The sequence below is a fragment of the Drosophila subpulchrella genome, chromosome 3R (genome assembly GCF_014743375.2).
Source record: "Drosophila subpulchrella strain 33 F10 #4 breed RU33 chromosome 3R, RU_Dsub_v1.1 Primary Assembly, whole genome shotgun sequence".
Taxonomy (NCBI): Eukaryota; Metazoa; Arthropoda; class Insecta; order Diptera; family Drosophilidae; genus Drosophila; species Drosophila subpulchrella.
In genome coordinates, this window is record NC_050609.1 from 8,598,730 (window position 1) to 8,620,132 (window position 21,403).

General features: G+C 41.1%; 1 protein-coding gene across 3 annotated transcripts; it reads left to right on the top strand.

The window, feature by feature from the left end:
• The first annotated feature begins 356 nt into the window (after positions 1 to 356).
• Positions 357 to 21,398, top strand: LOC119545850 (alpha-mannosidase 2). Of its 3 annotated transcripts, none has more exons than XM_037851821.1 (5): positions 357 to 683; positions 16,092 to 16,612; positions 16,672 to 18,694; positions 18,756 to 19,299; positions 19,365 to 21,398. In XM_037851821.1, exons 2-5 carry the CDS (start codon positions 16,190 to 16,192, stop codon positions 20,134 to 20,136), a joined length of 3,762 nt encoding a protein of 1,253 aa, XP_037707749.1. In that variant the 5' UTR covers positions 357 to 683; positions 16,092 to 16,189; the 3' UTR covers positions 20,137 to 21,398. The 3 variants fall into 3 exon arrangements, with proteins under 3 accessions (XP_037707749.1, XP_037707750.1, XP_037707748.1); XM_037851822.1 differs by lacking the exon at positions 357 to 683 and adding an exon at positions 7,030 to 7,369; XM_037851820.1 differs by lacking the exon at positions 357 to 683 and adding an exon at positions 8,413 to 8,629.
• Positions 21,399 to 21,403: the final 5 nt, after the last annotated feature.

Sequence of the window (21,403 nt, forward strand, 5' to 3'; positions counted from 1 at the left end):
ATTGTATCTTGCTTTTACTTTAACATTTTCACCATACCCAACATGGTATCCTTTTGGATAGCTTAAAACGGATAGGCGAACAGACGGACATGGCTATATTGCTGACTGAAATTATATGATGCTGAGAGATTTCGAAAAGGAACGCGATCAGGCGGTTCCAAACCGTAAGTATTAACCCCAGTTTAAAATTCTACATTCGGATCTTACATAAGAGTTTCTCTTTTCGGCCGCATTGGCGCTTTAAAGGGAACGCTGTAGTGTGACCGCATCTGCACGTCAAAAAACGCCTCAGTTTTGTGATGGCAAAACATATCGATATAAAATCGAGATTTGCCCACCTCAGTTCTTGAAAAAATTTCAAATCGCTCGGTTGTGGGGGCGGACGTATTTTTGCTGTCTTCATTCCAAACAACTTTGCCGCTCGGTCGCATTGTCGCATTTTATTGATTACGACGGGAATTTGCATCAAGTGCTAGTTAAACATTGGGCCAGGCAATTATATTTGACTAATACTACACCTTTCTGATGAGCATTTCCTGGCCGACTGTAAATGTTTTTGCGCGGGTGTAAGTGCACGTGTGTTTGTGTGTGCGAAGGATTACGGGGAAATTGTACCATGTTTGTGTGCGAGGGAGTTAAGGAAACTCGGAAAAGTTATTAACCAAATTAGCGTTTAACAGAAGGTGAGAAATCAAAAACCCTGCAATAATCAATATTCGGACAACCACCCTCAAAAGGCGTCTGCTTACCCTGTCAAAAACAAAAACCGGATCTCTCAGTCATTTGGCAAACAAAGAAAATTGGGTGTTTTTCTGGGTCCAATTAAATGATATCCGTCTAGACCGATTTTGCACTCGATTCGCATTGGGATTGGTTAAAAATAAAACCAACATAAGAATCGGAGCAGACAAAGTGTTACAAAATTGCAGACGCAAGAAAGGAGGGGGGTCTTTAATTTATGCTGCTCATCTTTATTTAGCCTTACTCGATTCCCTACTTGGGCCCATTCATTCAGAATCGTTTCATCTTTTATATACCCATACCATACCATACATTTCTTCGAGAAGGAGCGTTAAACCCGTTTGAGCATCTCGTTTGGTTTTATTTTTACTTTTGTTGTGCCATGCAATTCGCTTTTATTTGAGTTCGCCGTGTGCTGGCATTGTATAATTCAATTTAAATTGATTTTTTCATTGTTGTGGTGTCCGTTTCACTTTTTCTCGCGCAAGGGGCGCTTTCTATTCAACATTATTCTTTCCCCACTTTCGAGCCCCCTTCTGATCTAACTATCTGGATTTGGGCTTGGGGTCCGCTGTTTGTTTCGACTATTGGATTTTCGCACGCCTCTTATTTCTACAACAGCAGCGTGCTAATTAGGAGCCATCGGTCTCAGTTTGCATTCAATTTACAGACCCTATACAGACCCCACTTAACTATTGTTTTTATTAAATGACGCGAGTGTCGTGGTAATTTTTAAAACAAATAACATCTCTTTGTTGTTAGAACACATTAAGTTTTCTATTTATTACGAGGTGTTAGTTTATAACTTAAGTTTCTTTCAACTAATTTTTTTCAGGGAAAATGTGATATGTAACTATATTTCAAAACTGATATTATTGGGAGATATCCATTTAGTTAAAATTCGTATGTACATTTCTAAAATTAAAAATTGATATAATATATTGCTTTACAGCGCCGCATCTCATTTAAGGATATGTTTGGTTTCTCATTTAATTGTGAATACAAAATGTTATTGCTGTAACAATACCGAATCCATATATTGATTGCAATTTGCTGTTCTCTTTACTTTAATGGCCTTGCTTAATTCTTGAAGAAACACATTTTTTACTTTCCCGTGTTCTTAGTTGTTTTGGACAGGTACTAAATCCATTTTAAGTGAGCTTTTATTTCTTTGCGTGTCGCAACGAATTTAGTTATTCGCACTAGCCGATAAAGATCTGGCCTGGCACGAACATAAACAAGGGATTCCAGAGCCCAGGTTCTCATGCTGGTGACTCTATTCGACTATGATTGTTTTTTGTTTGTTTTTAGCTAATTTGCAATTTTTAAACATTAGGTGGTATGTTAATCGGGCATGCCAAACACATTTCCAGAATCGTTCGGCTCATTTGCATGGGCATCCCATTTGGCTGACAGGAAAAAGGCTGCAGCGGGCAAAATTCTTCCATAATCATAACAATCGATCGATCATCAAATGTAATGGCCCAAAATTTTCGATCCCCGCCTTCGTCGTCGGCGGTCAAGTGGCCAATGGAGCTGAAAAGTTTTATTGTCGCCTGGTTCCCCTGAACATAAGAGACCCGGCAGGTTCATTGACTTCTCCAGGGTGCCAGACGTCCGGGGATGATGACGTTGACGGAACCGCAACAGTTACAGGAGCCCACAAAAGCTGCAAAAACCCCGGCAAAACACCAATAACAGCAACAAAGCCAATGGCACTTGCAGTCAACAGCTTGCAAAAAAAATCAAATACCAACCACAAAAAATTAAACCAACAAAAAAGTCAGGAGGGAAGGCCAAGTTTTGGGGTTCTGAAACTACAAATACTCTTTTGATTTTTTTTTTTTTTTGAAAATTACCAAGGTAAAATTTATATAATATGGAGTCTTCAAAAATATTGATATTTGTCTTAAAGGAATTCGAAAGTAAGGGTTATTATTAGATTTAACCTAAACATCCAATATATTAATTCTAGTACCTGACAACATTTATTCAGGTTGATTTTCACATACATTAATTCCACTTGCAATCGTTTCGGATCATAATAGAATCAAGACAGACTGCATTGATATGTAATTAAGGAATATTGCGATCTAAACTAGTTTTGCACTTCAAAACTGGTTTTAGTACGTCAAATTTCCAAGGCAACAGATGGGCAGAATATATTTTTTTATCGTATATCAGTTGATTAGGGTGAGGATGGGAAATTCCTTATACTCTTTTGGAGGGTATTAACCAAAACAAAACCGTAACTGTGGCTAAACGAAATAAAACGAGATTTCAATGCAGGAATTTCCATTACAAATGTTGCGGTTGTTAATGTTATTGTTGCTGCCACTGAAGTCTGGGTTTGTCAACTGTCGTTGGGGGCAATTGGGGCTATGCAGCTATGGGGCTATGCATGCCCGAGATTGTGGAGGTCTGGGATTGGGGTAGCTCTCGACGGCAACTGGCAATTTGACAAACGCTGCACGCACTTGGCCAGAATGAGTTTTCCATTGGAAGCTCGTCGTTGCACGTTTAGGCCGAGTGCAGAACTCAAATGTCGCTTTGGCCTCGAGTGCTGCCAACCAACAGGCCGGGATGCAATTGACCCGAAAACCGAGATCCAAGTGGGCAACTACCAACTACCAGCCACCAGCCAGCAGCCGCAGAAACTCGTTCGAGTTGATTTGGCATCTTTGTATTCATCTTGTGGTTCAATGAGTCAGCCCCACAGTCCGGTCCGCATTTTCGATGCTTGACAACGTACCGCCTTTCACCCGGTCTTTCCCTTCCTTTCCTTTCCGACCGAAACCAAGAGGGTTTCCGAATCTCTGCCCTCAATCGGATGCGCCAGATGGCCATTTGGCAGGCCGTAAATGCAAAAGGCAAAGACCAGGCGATGGGACGATAATAAAGGGGTCCGGGGAGTTCGATAAGCAGATGTTCTGATCCATTCCAAATTAAACTTTTATGGAGGTGGGGGGCGTTGGCAAAAGTTATCAATATACACAACGAGTTAAAACTTTACAGACAGCTCTCTGCGGTTTAATCGGAAGGAGTAAAAAAAATGAACACGAAATATAAATATGTATGGGTGTGGTCCCAGGATCAAAGTTAGCATGTCAGGTCAGGTGTGTCGTAAGTAGCTATCTAACATTTTTTTGAGACTAGCTTTTAAAATAATTATAGGTTTTATCTAGCATGTTTTAAATTCTACAACATTGCTAATGATTACTTTCATTATAAGAGCTAAACTTTTGGTAGTTCCTAAAGCGAGATAAGATTCCAGAAAAATATTTTTATCGCCTTCTAAATATCTCAAAACATAAAAACACTATTTACTTAAGAGTATTAATACATGAACCATTTGTTTTTATAAAAATCTGCTATAAATATCACTGATTATGGCTATTTAAGGTTAAATGAGTTTTAGGTATAAACCATTATCTAGAATGCCTTGCAGACTGTGATCTTAATTCCAGAACCTTGGTTTCCCTTTATAAGTCGAGCCCCCTGCTAATGCCCTCACTTCCCCGTGACCATCATCATAATTATCATCATCGCCTTTGTGGCCCATCTTCGTTGTCGTTTGTCGGTCGTCGGTGTCTCATTTGCGTGGGCTTAACAACAAACAGAAGACAACAAACAGAGCCAACAACTTTTTCAAGGGCCTGTGCCAATTCTCGGATGCTCTCTTTCCGTCTCTGTTTTGTTCTCGGTGTCTTTTATGGCTGCTTTTACTGGGCAATCGATAAACAACGACCTTCTCCCACCCCAACCCCCCATTCTTCGCTCGGAGTGACTGGGGATTACTTGGAGCAGCAAGCTCCAGTGTTCTGGTCTGGTTCTTTTGTCTCGTCCCGTTTAGGGGAGCTTATTCGCCACTTGAGGCTGCCAGCCAGTCAGCCACTCGAGATGCACTCCCTCCGCTTTTCCCACCTTTTCCCTACATCAGTCATCAGCCATCAGGCTTCAGGCACCTGCCCTCCAAGCTTCATCCTGCTCCTCCTGCTCATCCTGCTCCTCCTGCCACTTGTTTCCAAGCATTTTTCAAAGTTAATTGCTCGTCGGCAATCGGCTGAGAAAAAATGCAAGAAAGGCCGTTGAGCAGGGTAAGTCCTCTCCAGAGGCTGAACAAAAGCCATGATCCAAGATTTTTAACAGAAACTATTACTACAATGGCAAGAATTCCTTAAGTGGCGAATTCCCCCAATATCCAATAAAGTAAATAAGAATTTTAAGATTGAAATGCGATATGGGGGTTCCAGTCAAAAATTCTTTGAACTAAGTAAACAGTAAAAGTAATTAAATTTTAATTATAGTTTACCTATGGTATTTCTTTATAATAAGGTTTGTTTAAGCCTAAGCAGGTGTGCTCAAATCCGTAATATGAAAATGCACAAACCTATAAACTAAGGGAAATACAAAAATCTTTAAGATACAAATGTGCAAGCGTGTTTAGGGTTTTAGCACCCCTGAAGTAAATAAAATTAAATTCCTTATCATTAAGGGCGAACACAGTGCTCTTTAAATTCCTATTCCTGATTCTGAATAGGAAAAAGCACTTGAAACAAGTTCGTAGATTAACGCCAAAGTAAAGATTTCCACGTTGTGGCTGTAAAAGAACCGAAAGTGGTTCACCAATTGCCAACGACGTTCAAGAACTTTACAACAAATGAAGTAAAATATTATGTGCAAAATGAAAGGCTTTATAAGATGGTGGAACATAACTTTAAGCAGCTATAAAAGTGCTCAAATATTTGGTCGAAAGAGCAGCTCGTAAATGCATGCCAAACAGTCTAGGGACTACAATTGTTAAATAAAATTACATTAAACTGAAAGGAAATGATAATGTTGTAATAGATGCAAAGTCTAGATTTATATCATTTTGAAGACAGAATAACCAAGTTAGAAAGACATCCTAATCAAACATTTTTCTTGAAAGTAATTACATTTTCTTTTCAGTCCCGGTTTATTCTTCAAATAATCGTGAGAAGCAACAGAAATAATTAATAGGTACAGCTGTCAACACTTGACAAAAAAGCAATTTCCTCCTTTGACAAACAAGGAACCATCGGGAATCCCAGTTGATGCTTTCCACCTCAACCAGTTGTAAAACAAAAGTAATTCCAGCTGCTGCTGCCCAAGATGCGAAAAAGGGGCGAGTTGGCGAACACCTCCGCATTCCAAGGTGTTTCAAGGGGGAGTTAAAGAGGGGGACTGGGATGTTAGGGGGCGGCGATGACTATATGGTTCTGATGTTGACGGCGCCGACAAAGCAAATACTAAAGCCAAACCTGGCCATCAGAATGAAAACAGAGCCAGCAGAATCGCAGCAGCCGTTTCTAGAGATGCTATTCGTTGGATGTCCTAAATTAGCTAAATATACATGGGTTGCAACGTGTTTATAATACTGAATTTCAAAACAAGGTTTTCAAATTATTATATTATACTCTATTTTCTTACAATTTGACTAAGAGGACCCCCTACTTAAAGCCTTGTGCAGACCTTGAAACTAAAAGCTATAAAAATCTATCTATAAGAAAAAATTCATAATATCTAGCCGAAAAATTTATGGATTAGAGATTGGTTCTCGAATATAAAAAACCTGGGATGAACGTTATCTTTAAAGGATTGTAAGCAATATCACTGAACAAATTTATGATCAAAAATGACGTTTGATCCCGAAACGCCAATAGAAAATACTGTTTTTTTTAGGAAAAATATCATATTATAAATATTGGATTATGATGGGATCCAAATACATTCTTTACCCATTACTATAGATTGTGTCTCTACAACAATTCAAGGCGGTAATTCAGGTTTATTGATAACCAGAGGTAAAACAATAGATATGTTAAGCTCTAGGTAATTAAGAAAACATTGTCATTACTAGAGCGCACTTAGACCTGAAATGCTTTACCAAACGATTATAAACTTTGTATGAAGGGCGGAAATATTATATACTGCGTTTTAATATGGTGCTATAGAACATTTTCATAAAAAGATATGTATGTCTAGGTGGGCAGCACTGGCGCAGGGACCTCCACTTGAGGGAGGGAGATAATACCTATGTATGTGGATGGTGCCGCTGCTGCAATTGCCGGCTGCTAACGAGCCGAGGTGACCCGAACGCAACCCGAATTCCGGCGAAGCGGAGAAGCGAGCCCGGTTTCCTGCGGGCTCCTCGTTTCGCGGCTCAGTTGCTCTTGGTCTTTGGTAGTGGATGCGTCGCGAGCTCCTCCAGGCAGCTCCCTACCATTTGATACTCTTTTTTTCGCCGGCAAGGACAACGCGAGTGGAAAAATACAAATAAATTGAAAGGAATCCAGGGGATGGGGGCAGGAGAATTGTTACAGCAAATCAGAGTGAAAGGTCAACAATGGCTTTGTAGCATTGTCTCTAATTACGAGTATTCCACTCAGTGCCAATAAAGGATTCAATCCAACGTTGCATTCATTTGAATTAAGCGTAAAAAAGGTGGAAACTTTTCATTTCCTCTTTCTTTTGGCATTGTGTGAAACAAGGAAAAACTTTTAGCCCAACGTTCTGCGAGTGTCTCTGTGTTCGGGCGCTGATTTATGTGTTTTGTCGTTGTTCCGCACCAGGACGAAAGGACTTTTTTTGCCATCCCGTTTTGTGTGTAAGTTGGTAATGTAAGTTTATGTAATAGACATGTAAATTGCAGTTTATATTAAGGTCTAACAATGAGGAATGAAGGAAAACGACTGTAAAGTGGGGGTCTAGACGTGGATCTTGACTCGTTTTATGCTTTCTAAAATCAGTTCCCAACTAAATCTCTAAAAATTATAATATTTACTATTATAATCGTTTCAACATTTATTAGTAATAAATTATTATAGACCGCCCGCAAAATGTGTGCTATGATTAACTGACTAAGCCTTGTTCTTCGATATTTTTCCTTCTACTGAATTATGATGGTAATACATTTCATTCAACTGAAAACTGGACACCTCTTAATCAGCAGTTCTTTTGAATGCATTTTTTTTTACATCGTCTGCATATTATATCTTCATTGTTCGTGGACCGGGAACTAAACGTTGACATTTTGAATTTTTCCTAAGTTTTAGGTTTCATTCAGGCGTGGGCCTGGGATCATTCCCCATTCGAATTCCCGCTCGACACTTAAGCCAGCTCGTGTATCGATTTCACCGATAAGTATATTTTCCCGGTTTCGTGCCACTAAAATTAGCTGATTCGAACGACCCCCAACAAAGGCAAGCGTTGGCGGGTAATGCTCCCTACTTCCAATACGACTTCGAATCCAACTCCATGCGGTTATTATTTATTTTCATTAGTTCATACTCAAATTTCCCCCGTCCGATTTGCGGATGGCGTGCTGTCAATTTTCCGGTGGCAGGTTTTGGGTTATTGCGATGTCATGTCATCATGCAATCGTATCGCTTTACCGCATAAACCGACTCGCACAAGGTAATCATTCGATCCTACACCCCGACATGGAGATCTCCATGGAACACCATATTACCAGGCGGCTGCTAATGATGCGTGAAGAAAGAGAGTGGGGAGCGGGCCATGAATTGGCCAAAACGTATGGGACACGTCGCTGATGGATGTTCCGGATGGATGTTACATTATTATCGGAACCCAGTTAGCCACGGTTTGCTGTTGGCCTTGTGTCATTTGACTTTGGCCACAGTTACACTTGGTTAGCGGTCGGAAAAGCTGCCAGAGTTCTAAGCTCGCTATTTGGTCTTTTTTGCTAAATAGTGCAGAACCCGCTCTGGGCTTAAATGGTCATCATTGGTCAATCAGAATTGGACATTAAGTCCTACTTTTTTACCCATTGAATTGTGACCCCGTTGCTAACGAGTCGCCATGGAATTCGTTTGGAAAACTGTTAATAAAAGACAACAATTGATACGTGAGTGGACATTTCACATTTTTAAATAAGTTAAAAAAATAAATGGCATAAGTCTATTCAAATCCATTTGACAATAAATTATTCGTAAATGCATTTTCAATTGCAAATTGCTGGGAGCCATTAATTTAAACACCATTTTATTGGGTCAGGCCATTATGTTTTAAAAGGCCACAAAAGCACATTATCATATATTATGTTGTAATTTATGTGAGCTAATTGATAATAATATTAATAGTGTATGTTTAATTACAATAGCACGGAAAAGTTTAGAAAAATGATAAAGGACATTAATTAATTCACAACATTAAATGCATTTTCAATTGCAATGTCCGGAAGCCATAAGTTTAAACACCATTTGAATTAACCCAAAAACAGGAACTGTTAGTATCTATACAAAAATACAAATATTTATAATTGTATTGCTCTTTTAAAAGGGCAGCAAAAATAAGATACCCCAACCAAAAGGAACCAAAAGTCTTGTCAAAAATAAAAACAAATTAGTATAAGAGGCTTAGAACCTCTAGTAAGTTAAAGAAAATCCCCTTCTTTTGGCCTTATTACCTTCAAGCTTCCAATTAGTTAACACTTTAAACCAACAGTGAGTTGGAACTTTTATGAAAGTAAAGTAAGGTAAGCAAAAAGGGAGACAATAGGGCTGGATGGGTTGGACCCACTTCACAAGTTGGTCCGAATCTGGACCTTTTGGAGCGAATGGTGTCAAACCACTTGAGGTTCCAACTCACCCAGAGTTCCCACAACATGGGGATCTAAGCCATATTTACTCACTTTACGTATATGGAAGCGATCGGTAACTGTAAACCTGTTACATATACATTGCAATCTTGGCGAGTGAGTCTTTTCCCACCGTTTAGCTCCATGAAATTGAAACGGAAAATTTCATAATCAAAGCCATAAACGTTGTTATTGTTCGCAATGCTCCACGAGATGCCCGCCCCATTTTTCCTTTTGTCTTAGCACCGCGTGAAAAAAAAAGAAAAACAAAAACAAGAATTAATTTTCATTTCATTTTACTCTGCATACATTTCGCCAAACAAAGCAAAAGCACCGAGAAACCTTCCGGACAAAGTAAAAAGTCTCACGTTCCGGGAAAAAAGACGCACATTTTATGAGGCGACTTGTGCTTTGTCAGCATCTAAAGCATTTTATAGCTCTTGGCATTAAGGTCTTAGTCCAAGGCATATCAATAAACATATAAGGGGTAAGGGTACAAATAGAATCATGAATTGCTGGGATGGTAGATAAAAGAAAGCCGAGGAAAGTAGTAGCTTGGGTATATGAATTAAGCAGAAGAGTTCTCTAAAAATGCAATTTGTATTTACTAAAATATTAAGAAGTTTAAGATCCATTAAAATATCTTTATTCCTTAGTACACCCACGTAGTAAAACCTTTTAGGTCGTCAACATAGTTGAACTGGAATGCTACTACCCCATTTTGATAATTACCACATTAGAAATAAAAACATAATTGTGGTCTCTGCCAACCCGGAAAATAATATAATATTATTTGCGGTTGCAATCGATTTGATTGGCACAATCCGAACGGCTTGCATAGAGATTCCATTAATTACAGACAAATCAATTGGATTCATCTAATTGGCGAAATATGTGGACTCATAGACCATGGTCTATTCGATTAGTGTTCAAGTGGCCGGAACGGAAAAGCTTTCGACGGCGAGTCTGCTTATCTCAATCGATTGCAGATATTAGCAAATGAGTTTTGATTGCTTAATGAGGGAAACCGCTAGAGCAAATAAACCATGGCGATCGAAGAACTACTTTCTCTCGACTGTTGGTGAGTCACAGTTCCTGTGGGAAAGTTGGGAACCCATCGATATGGATGTGGTTTACCGTATGCTGCAGTATTGCATTTGGCTCCGCTCGCAAATTGGTTTTTTCCCGTTGACATTTAATCAACATTGGCGCTACTCCCGCTGATTTTTCCCTCACCATTGCAAACAATCCCTTTATGGTCCGACTGGCCCGTGCTTTTGGCCAAGTTTATGGGCACAGACTTTAATGTTTTTGTTTTTTTTATTCTGTTCCCCCATTTGTCCATATGTCACGAGTGGCGTCCCTGCATAAGTGAGTAACTGTGAATTCGACGGGGCCAGCTTGAAAGTTCTACTTGTCTAACGGCATCCAGTTCCATAGGTATACTGCTCCCTTCTCAGACCCCTCCAAAATTTCCTCGCTCGCTCTGTTGGGTTGCCATTGACATGGGGCCTTACTGCAGCGGGAGTTCTTTTTTCTTTTTTCTGATTTTTTTTAGTGTTTTGTTTGTTTTGGTTCCATTTACTCAATTGTGGTTGTCGAGTGGGTGAGTCGCAGGAAAGGTGTTATATGTGGGGAGCGACTTTGTTTTATGGGTAGTAAAACATAAAATAGAAAAGCATAAATCCTAAGGAGAAAGCAGCGAAGAGGTTTTAATGAGTTTTGTAAGAGAAAGGTGATATTTGTATTTGTCATGTGGGGATATTTAAAGACATTTAAAGGGAGGTAAAATTCTTTAGTGTGTTCTAAATAAATCTATTATCATCAAGAAGTCACACTAAAATAGTACACATTTCAGAGCACCTTGTAAATTGCTTAACTTAATTTATTATTTTAAATATCTCTTAAAGCATGGGCAGTATTCCAAGACTAATATATTATTGCTAAAACCGTTTCCTTATTGTTAAGTGCATAAATAAATACACTTAATAACAACTTCTCCCAATTATGCATGCTAAGTAGATCTCTAAATTTCTGCCTTTCGTCTTTTGATGGTTAAAATGCAATTAAGGCATACAAAATGAAAAGTGGAACAATCTTGATAATTATAATCACTGTTCTTTTAGATCTCATGCTAGATCTTGACAACTTCCTCTGGTAATTGCCCTCCATATGTCGCCCCCGCCCCAAAAAATTCTCATAATTCTTAGGCCTGTTTTCTGTTTTTGCTCCGCTGACTATGCTAATGACCCACTGTAGTTTGGCCCAACTTGGTCCGGATGGTCTCAAGTTATATGCTTTTTTTTTTGGAGTCTCATACGATTATATGTATGTTGCGGGCACATGCCAAGCCCACACGCTCTACTGGCGGCTTAACCGGCGCATTACTCATGCTCATCTGCCCCGGAAAATTGCCATAACTGGTTGTTCACCCTCCGTACCGCATCTTTGCCCCTTCTGTCGCTTTGGTGCAACGCTAGTTTCTTTAATTAAAAAAGCATGAACTCTTTGTAAAGTTCTGGGACCTGACTAAACTCCCTGCCCTCGGCGGAGCTCGCTTGCCCATTTTCAGACATTGGCAAAAAAGGGAGCACTGGGAACCTCAGCTGCCACTCCTAAAGTCCAAAGTCAGAGTTGAAATTTGTGTTTCCATACTCTAACTGAGGGTTAGAAGTTTACGTATTTATAAAGATCCCTTATAAACTATTTTCTATATTAAACATATTCACAATTTGGAAAAGCCACAATAACGAAACATATCTGCTATTTTTTGGTATACCTTAATATATAATATTTAAAGCGCGAGCCAAAGGACTCTAGCTTTTAGCGCCCCTTCCTTTACAAATATTAATTCTAATTTGTTTAATAAATAAATAAATATTTAAAGCGCATACAAACTTCGGCTTGTCCGGGTAAATTTACCCTTTTCATTTTTTCTTGGCAATTTTTTCGGTAACTTTTTGCGTTTGCCGCTAAGAAAACAGTTTTTTAACCGTTTTAAGTTTGGTGAGGGACTGTTAAAAGGGCTTTTTTTCTTCGTTTTGCCTTCAGCTGCAGCTGCAATTTCCGTGCCATTTATGCAAACTATTGTTCTTGTTGTTTTCGGCCTCCCAACGTTTACCATTTTTGAACTGCATTTACGTTCACACTTTTCTGTCTTGCGCTTCTTGGCCTTCTTTTCGACTTCCTTAGGTGACTGCAATGACTTTCAATTAACTTTTTGCCAGAAACTTTTAATTAAAAGGAAATTACTATTTTTCTTGCCATTTAAAGGCGTTGCATTTGTGATTATACGACAAAAAACTACAATTTCTTTCCGTTTTCAATTTTGCAACAGTTTGTAGGAAAACTAAAATTGAATTGAAAAAGTATTATGAAATTGAATAACAGCAATACAAAACTTCGACGCCCACCCAAAAAAAATTGAATGAAAATACATAGCTAACAACAAAGTTAACAATTGATTCGGAGGGCTTTCAGAAAAGTTTTTCATACACAAAACTACAAATTTGGCTGGCAAGAGCACAAAGAAAAGCAACCGAACCAACCAATACATCATTTAAATAAAGGGATGAGACTAGCAAATACCTTTTCATTTTCTTGGTGGTGGATATATTTTAAGAACTTGTGTTCAGGAAGCTTTATTAAATGTGGTAAAACTATATGAGGAAAAAGTAATTTGATCATTTTTATTTTAAAGAATGAAAGATACCATACTATTTACTAATGCTTTCTTATATTTATTGACCAGAAAATATGTCTATATGAAATCCTAGTCCAAGATACCATATGTTAAGTCAATATAACCCATATACCCTTAACTTTACCACAAAACAGGGTAGCAAAAATATCCATTTGCATTGAAAACATTCACATGGGCGCTCCAAGTTGCAACTCCAAACGAAATTAAGCTTCCTCAGAGGGACCTCAAGGGGTCAAGGGGCACTAAAAGGCAAAGAAAACAGCAGGGGCAAGGGGCAAGGACGAAGTGGAACTAGGATGGCAGCAATGCTGACTTTTTGAGTTGGGTTTCCTGATGTACAGAGAAGGATAGGAAAGCACACAAACACGCACACCCACAATCAGAAAACAGGAAAAGAACTAAGGGAAAAAGGAAAAAAACAAAATCATTTTCCAACTCGAAATTATATTGTGCAGAAGGAGAAAAGTGACGGGGAGCAGCCACAAAAAAAAGGAATGAAAGGATAACACGTCAAAGGAAACCGAAGGATCCTAGACGTACGTGTTGACTCCCAGATGAAGGTTGTCATCCAGTCGGAGCGCACAAAAAGGTTGACAAAGTGCAATTTGCAATGGAATCAAATTTGCCAGAAAACTCCTGCCAACATTCGTGATGACAGCAGCATAGACCACTTTCTCTATTTCTAACAAAATTATCTAAATAGGTGCACAGAAAAATAAATAAATATTTTAGTAAAAATTTGTATCTTAAATGTTAGAACATACATATTAATATTTATTTATTGAAGTAATAGGCTAACTAAAAAGCTTTTTATGATATCTGCGGTATAATATTAAATTAGTTTATCTAAAAAAATATGATAATGATGATACAAATATTTATGATATCATAACATTTTTATATAATGCATTGTGTACTAAATAAAAACAACCGTACAAATTTAATTGTTTTCAGGTATGTGCTTACCTTGTTCCAATTACTATTTATAAAGCTAACAACATTTGTTGTTGTGTTTACTTTGTTTTCAGTATTATTTTCCGCTGACCACAAAAATGATATTATCATTTCTAAGTTCTAGAGCGGCTTGTATTTTTCCCGTGCATTTATGTGGGATAAATTGGTTCGGAATACATTTTGATGGGGGTCAAGGACATGCTGCCCGGAGCTGTTGACGCTTGCCTTCTTGGGTTTCCTTTTTCAGGAAGTTATTAAGCTCCCTGGTCGGAAGGAAGTGAAAATATTCGACTAATTGAAATAATTGAGGCAAACTTTGTTGGGAACTGTTGGTGAAGAGAAGTTTTCCAGTATCAAAGATCTCAAAGTGGGGAACCCCAAGAATGTGTAGCATCGCCTCCCCTTTGAGCATTTCCAGAGAGCTTACTTAAGCTTTGGTTTCTTAGTTCCTTTTATTTTTTAAAGCACGTTTGCCACATTTCTCTGTGGGCCAAAAGAGGAGAAATGAATGAGGCTCTTGGGAAAGGGGAAAAACGCTTAAATTACCATAAGAGCGTTTGGTTTGAGGAGGGTTATGCGGCGGTTCCGTTGGGTGACAGGTGGTGGCTTGTGGCAACATCAGTTAATGCCCGCTGATTAGCATAGAGCCCCCCCTCTACAACCAACGCCCCTGAATTTCCCCCCCTTTTTCAGCCAAGTGAAACATTTGAATGGAGCTGCATATCTGCAGCGATGCTGCTGCTCGTTGGACCTTAAATGCTTTTAAATTTTAATTAAATTGCATTCAGTAGGAGTTAATGTTTTCTCTGCGTGTCGAAGAGAAATAAAAAACCTAAATTATAGCCAATGGCAAATAAAAGTGAATAAATCATGTGCAGTGGTGGAAATTGTTCATTTGTTTTTATTTCACTTTTTAAGGCTTTTTGTCCCTCATTTGTGAAGACTATTAATTTATTCCCCACAATGGCCATGGGTTTTGAAGGAGTTCGTGGCTGCGTTATGGGCAAAAAGTTTGCGGCAAACTATGCAATAATTTCATCATTGCAAAAAGTTCTGCACACATGTGAAGAGTTTTTGATTGAGTTTTCAGTTTGCAGAGTTCATTTAGTTAGTTTGACTTGTGTGCTTGGGTGTTTTGTGATGTGCTGACGTTTGCTAGGCTGAACTTTGAACTTAAACACGAACTATAGAGAAGGCTATTGGAAAAACACTTGTAGGTTCTGGATTTATTCGTCCCCCTTTTTTCCAAGGTTTAATTTAAATGGCTTTGTCGTTTGTCAGTAAACAGTGGCCAAAGGAAAGTTCCTTTTTAATTGAAATCAATTCAGTCTTTTACCACATTTCCTCGTTTTAATTTTGAAAAGCTTGCAAGCACCTTTCTTAGAATTTTACTTATTACTTACTTGACAAGCATTTATGCATTCCTTACACCAGGCCCCAGGCATTTTGCCCCTGCTTCGTCCTTCGTCCTTGTTATGTTTTAATTAAATTCTCCACTAAACTTCCTGCCCTCGTCCGCATAAAATATTCAAACACACTTGCGGCAAGGACGGCCCAGACCGGATTAGTGGGGGGAAAATAAAATCAGAAGCCGGATTAAGCTCGGAATGGATGTAGCTCCTACAACTACGTATTTTTTCATGTTTTCTGCATGCATAAACGGCTTAAATGATAGTTGTTTCGGATTAAAAGCAGTGTGGTGCAGATAAACAATGGGAAAGAGTCTTATAATATTTTTAAAATGGTTTTAGGGGAGTTGTGTAAATGAATTATTTATGAAACTATTTGGAACTTAAAATTCACCAGTTTAAATATATTTAAATTGTTATTTAATTTTGGATAGATGAATAATTTTAACTGATTGAATTATATAATATTTTAGTACAAATAAGTTATGTAAGAACTTTAAAAAATGCAGTTTTTTTCTATTACTGGAATAACAGCTTTAAAAATATTTAAGGAAATATGGTATAACAGTTTAAATAAATCAAAATAGTATTTTATTTTCTTTAAAATATATTCCAGTTTTTGTATAACAATTAATTAGTAATTATTTTCTTATTTTTTTGTCAGATGTAGAACACAGTCCAATTAAGGAAGAAGAAGCCCAGCAGCCAGATCATCCCGGGGAACCCCAGCCGGGGACAAGCAAGCGCAGTCCACTGACCAGGATGTCATTCAAGGTGTTCCGCCGCGGATCGGCGCGCTGCATCGGTCTCCTATCGGCGTTCGTGACAATCCTGCTCTGCCTCTATTACATCTCCATTGGCCAGCCCAATCCGTCGCCCATTTCGGAGACGGGAGCACCATCGGCGGCGTTGCGGGGATTACCACTGAATGGCCTAACTGGATTCAGCATGGGTGGAGGTGCCTCCTCGATGGCCCACCTACAGAAGCTGCACACGGGGATCGTCTCGAGCCAGAAGAGATCGCCGGAAACCAAGGCGGTGGCGGCCACAGCAGGATCTCCGGAGTTGCCATCCAAGGAGGAGGAGGAGTACGTCAACAGCAGTTGGGGCGACAAGTGCTACGAGCTGCTTCAGAGCAACACCAACATAACCGCCAGTGAGGAGCACAGCAAGTTCGACTTTCAGGTAAGGATTACACCTAAAATCCTCTCAAGAAATCTCCTGTATCTCATTCTCTTCTTCAGCCGGAATGGATGCGCTCTAAGGAGTACTGGGATCGTGGCTTCGAGGAGCGCTTTGATGCCCAGAAAAAGGATAAGCAACGTCCGCCACTAAAGGTCATTGTGGTTCCCCATTCCCACAACGATCCCGGCTGGCTGAAGACCTTTACCAACTACTTCCAGTCGGACTCGCGGCAAATCCTCAACCTGCTGGTCACGAAGATGCAGGAGTACACGGACATGACGTTCATCTGGTCGGAGATCAGTTTCCTGCAGCTCTGGTGGGATCAGGCGCATCCCACCAAGCAGCGAGCCCTAAAGCGACTGATTGACTCCGGTCGGATTGAAATCACCACCGGCGGATGGGTGATGACGGATGAGGCCAATGTGCATATATACCCCATGCTGGATCAGCTCATCGAGGGCCATCAGTGGCTGAAGAACAACCTGAATGTTACACCGAAAGTGGGCTGGTCCATTGATCCCTTTGGCCACGGAAGCACGGTGCCGTATCTTTTGTCCGGAGCGAATTTCGAAGGCACCATTATCCAGAGGATTCACTACGCCTGGAAGCAATGGTTTGCCCGCCAGCAGTCGGGTGACTTCATCTGGAAGCCCTATTGGAGGAGTAGGAATGGAAAGGACAGCGGAGCTGGCAGCCTGCTCACCCACAATATGCCTTTTGATATATACTCCATCAAGGGATCATGTGGTCCGCATCCCTTTATCTGTCTGAACTTTGATTTCCGCAAAATACCGGGAGAGTACACGGAGTACTCCGTAAAGGCGCAGTTCATCACGGACGACAATCTGGAGTCCAAGGCGCAGCTTCTCCTAGAGCAATATGCCAGGACAGCCTCATTGTTTCCACACAACGTGGCCCTCATTCCGGTGGGCGATGACTTCCGGTATAACAAAGATCGCGAGGTGGATCAGCAGTATCAGAACTACAAGAAGCTCATCGATCACATTATGGCCAATAGGCGATTATACAATGCGGACATCCGATTTGGGACACCCAGTGATTACTTCGAGGCCATCAAGGAGCGCATGAAGGATCACTCGCCGGGCTTTCCCAGCTTCAAGGGTGATTTCTTCGTGTACTCAGACATCTTCTCGGAAGGCAGACCGGCTTACTGGTCCGGCTACTTCACCACAAGACCCTTCTACAAGCTGCTCAGTTCGGAACTGGAGCACCAGCTGCGATCCGCTGAGATTGTCTTCACCCTGGCTTATAACACTGCTCGCCAGGCGAAGCGGGAGAATGCCATCAAGATCTATGAAAAGAATTACGAGCTGATCATCAATGCCAGGAGGAATCTGGGTCTGTTCCAGCACCACGATGCCATCACTGGCACCTCCAAGGCGGCGGTGATGCGGGACTATGCCATGCGCTTGTTTGAGAGCACTCAGAACATGGTCAAGATGCAGGAGTCCTGCTTGGAGCTTCTCCTGCAGAAGGGTCAGCCGCGACATCACGGCTTTCTGCTCAGTGAGTTCGAGCGGGATAACTTTAATAAGCTGCCGCGCAAAATGCCCATCCAGATGGCCAACGGGGATGAGTCCACACCCACTGTTTCGGGCAGTGAAGGCGGAGCGGGTGGATCCGCTGCCTCGTCAGGATCAGTGGGAAGCTTTGTTCTATACAATTCACTGGCCCAAAAGCGTTTAGAAGTCGTCACCCTGCGCGTCCAGCATCCCAATGTCAAGATACTCAACGACAAGGGAGTGGAGTTGAGTCACATTCAGATCAATCCTGTGTGGAACATCACGGATTTATACGAACAGGGATTGGGCACATCCGTTTCCGGCACTGTAGGACGCATTCGCACCTCAACGCGCCAATTCGAGGTGATGTTCGTGGCGGAGCTGGAGCCCTTGTCACTCAGCACCTATAAAGTTCAAGTGGACGAGGTCAACTTCAAGCGGAACATAGCCACCATCTACTGCGATGACTGCACGGAGACGGTGGCTGCAGTTGTTAGTCCTCCAGAAGAAACCGAATCCCCACCAGCTCCAGTTTTCGAGGCACGCGGAAAGCCAGCAGGTGAGTTACCATAAGCCTAATTAAAGTTCTATAGTAAATCAATATATAATATTATAAACAGGCGATATCCAGCTGGAGAATCCCCATATGCGCCTGCTGTTCGACGAGAAGAGTGGCTTCCTCAAGACCATCACGCGTAAGAACCAGAAGAAGGAGTTGCTCAAGCCGCTCCAATGCAACATAAAGTTCGCCGCCTATCGCAGTGCCCAGTTCCACTCGGGTGCCTATCTCTTCAAGACCGATCCCGAGCAGAGCGAGGCCGAGAAGGAGGTGCTAGAGGGCTACACGGACATGCGCATCATCATAACCTCGGGTCCCATAGCCAGTGATGTGACGGTCATCTATGGACCCTTCCTGGCCCACACGGTGCGCATCTTCAACACGCGGACTCACCTGGATGCTGCGGTTTATGTTGAGAATGATATAGACTTCGAGCCGCCACCGAAAAATCGGGAGACGGAGCTGTTCATGCGTCTGGTGACCAACATAGATAATATTGCTCAAGTGCCGCTGCAGCGGGATCCACTCAAGGAACCAGCCGAAGCGGCTACCATGCCCGAGCTGCCTATCTTCTACAGCGATCAGAATGGATTCCAATATCACGAGTAAGTTTGGGGAACTTAAGAACCCAAGAGAGTAGATATAACATGTTAATATAATCCCGTTTTAGACGCATCAAAGTGCCGGCCATTGGCATCGAGGGCAACTACTTCCCTATCACGTCGGGCGCTTTCATCCAGGACACCCGGCTCCGCCTCACTCTGCTGACCACTCATGCCCAAGGTGCGGCCAGCTATGAGCCTGGTCAGCTGGAGGTGATGCTGGATCGGCGCACCCTGTACGACGATTACCGTGGAATGGGCGAGGGCGTCGTGGACAGCCGCCTGACGCGCCACAAGTTCTGGCTGCTTGTGGAGGACCTTCCAGGTGGTCAGCATGTGACCCAGCCGCCCAGCTACAAGGTGCTAAGCCAGCAGGCCCAGCAGCTGGCCAACGCCTTGCGTTACCCGCCGAATCTGTACTTTGTGAGCAGTCTGGAGCAGCCGGAACTCTCGGCTGCCCTGCTGCCGCTGGTCAGGCTGCTGCCCAAGGGAGCGCTGCCCTGCGACGTCCACCTGACCACCCTGCGGACCCTATCCGATCCCGAGCTGCAGCTGTTTCCGTCCGCCTCGGCGTTGCTAGTGTTGCATCGCCAGGGATTCGACTGCAGCGTAAGCGCTGGCAGGGAATTGTCCATGGAGGCCGTGTGTCCCTTGTCCAGCAAGGGGTTTGGCAATGTGCAGCTGGGTCGGCTCAGCCTGCACACCATCGAGGCCACCAGTTTGACGGGGACGGAGCAGAAGTCCTCGAAGGAAAGCTTCCACATTCGCTCCCTGGCCGAAATCAGTCTGGAACCCATGGAATTGCGCACCTTTAACCTCACATTCCGCTCGGAGGTGTAAGGCAGTCTATTTAGCGGAAATATTTATTGATATTTATTTGAGGTTTATTTCTAAATAGCTAGTAGTTAACGCCAAGTGCAAAGTTTTCAGCTTTATTTAGTTCTCGTCACGTCTACTCTCTGTCTCCAACAGTTTTGAAAGTACAAAGCATACGACATAGTTATAAACAATAGGGTGGTTACGTTTTATGTTTGTTGAACCATTTAAGATAATATTTTATGCGTAATTCTAAGCATATTCGCCTTTAGGATCACAAGTTTGAAAGGTCAAAGCTTAGGGAAAATGAGGCTATGTTATTCTATTTTTATGGTCCCCTTAAACAGTAGCCTTTCCCCTTATATAAACTCTCAGTGTACTGAAATTCTATAAAACCTGTATGATCCAAGTCAAAAGTGCTTAGAATTAGGCATAGATTATTTTTAGCTTAGAGCACTTTTTTTTAACTTAAATATCAACCCACCCAAAAAAGTCTACAAACCCAATGACTCAATGCAATAGGCCAAAACAACCAAACAGAATCCCAAGGGCAATGCATTCCGGTTAGCCAATTCCTTTAAACTTCACATTTGAAACATTTGTGCAATAATCTTGAACTAAATCGCACTATGGAAATGACACAGCTTAGATTAAGATATAGCTTCATATTAGATTGAAATATTTAGACAGAAAATTAGAGAAATTATCGTTTCGTTTGCGCGATTGGCGTTCGCATCGATTTGTTTAGACTGATTAGCCTAAAACGATTGCAAAATTGGCATGTATTAATAATCTCAATTATCCTAACCAGTCCTAGCCCTAATTCAAAACTAACCAAACCACAGAAAAATCTCGATTGTAAAATCCCTTAATACGCCTAAGTGTGTGTAGGATATAAGTTTTAAACGAGCAACGTAGTGGGGTAGCAAAAGTATAAGCCAAATATTACATTACATTCACTAGCAATATTGTAAATAGTCGAATAGGATTTCCAGGCACGGTAAAAATAGCTCTAATAACCGAAAAACCACTTAGATCTAAGACCCCTCTCAGCTCTGGTATATGGCGTATACGAGAGTCCTTCAAATAGTTACTACTGACTACAGAAACAATGCATTCAAAGCAAGCAAGACATAAACTTTAGAATACCCAGAACGTAAGGACGAGCGAAGGACGATGAACACTTCTAACGGATACAAATGTTTTGTGTATTTATTTATAAAAACTTATTACATTATATCTAATTTTATGATACAAGAAAATAAAGTATTAAATGAAACCAATTATAGAA

Bases quoted from the DNA above. Each gene is read 5' to 3' on its own strand.
- LOC119545850 (XM_037851820.1), top strand. From the start codon at position 8,584: ATGGAATTCGTTTGGAAAACTGTTAATAAAAGACAACAATTGATAC. The intron at 16,613-16,671 runs GTAAGGATTACA...TCTCTTCTTCAG, and splicing joins ACAGCAAGTTCGACTTTCAG to CCGGAATGGATGCGCTCTAA. The intron at 18,695-18,755 runs GTGAGTTACCAT...TATTATAAACAG, and splicing joins GGCACGCGGAAAGCCAGCAG to GCGATATCCAGCTGGAGAAT.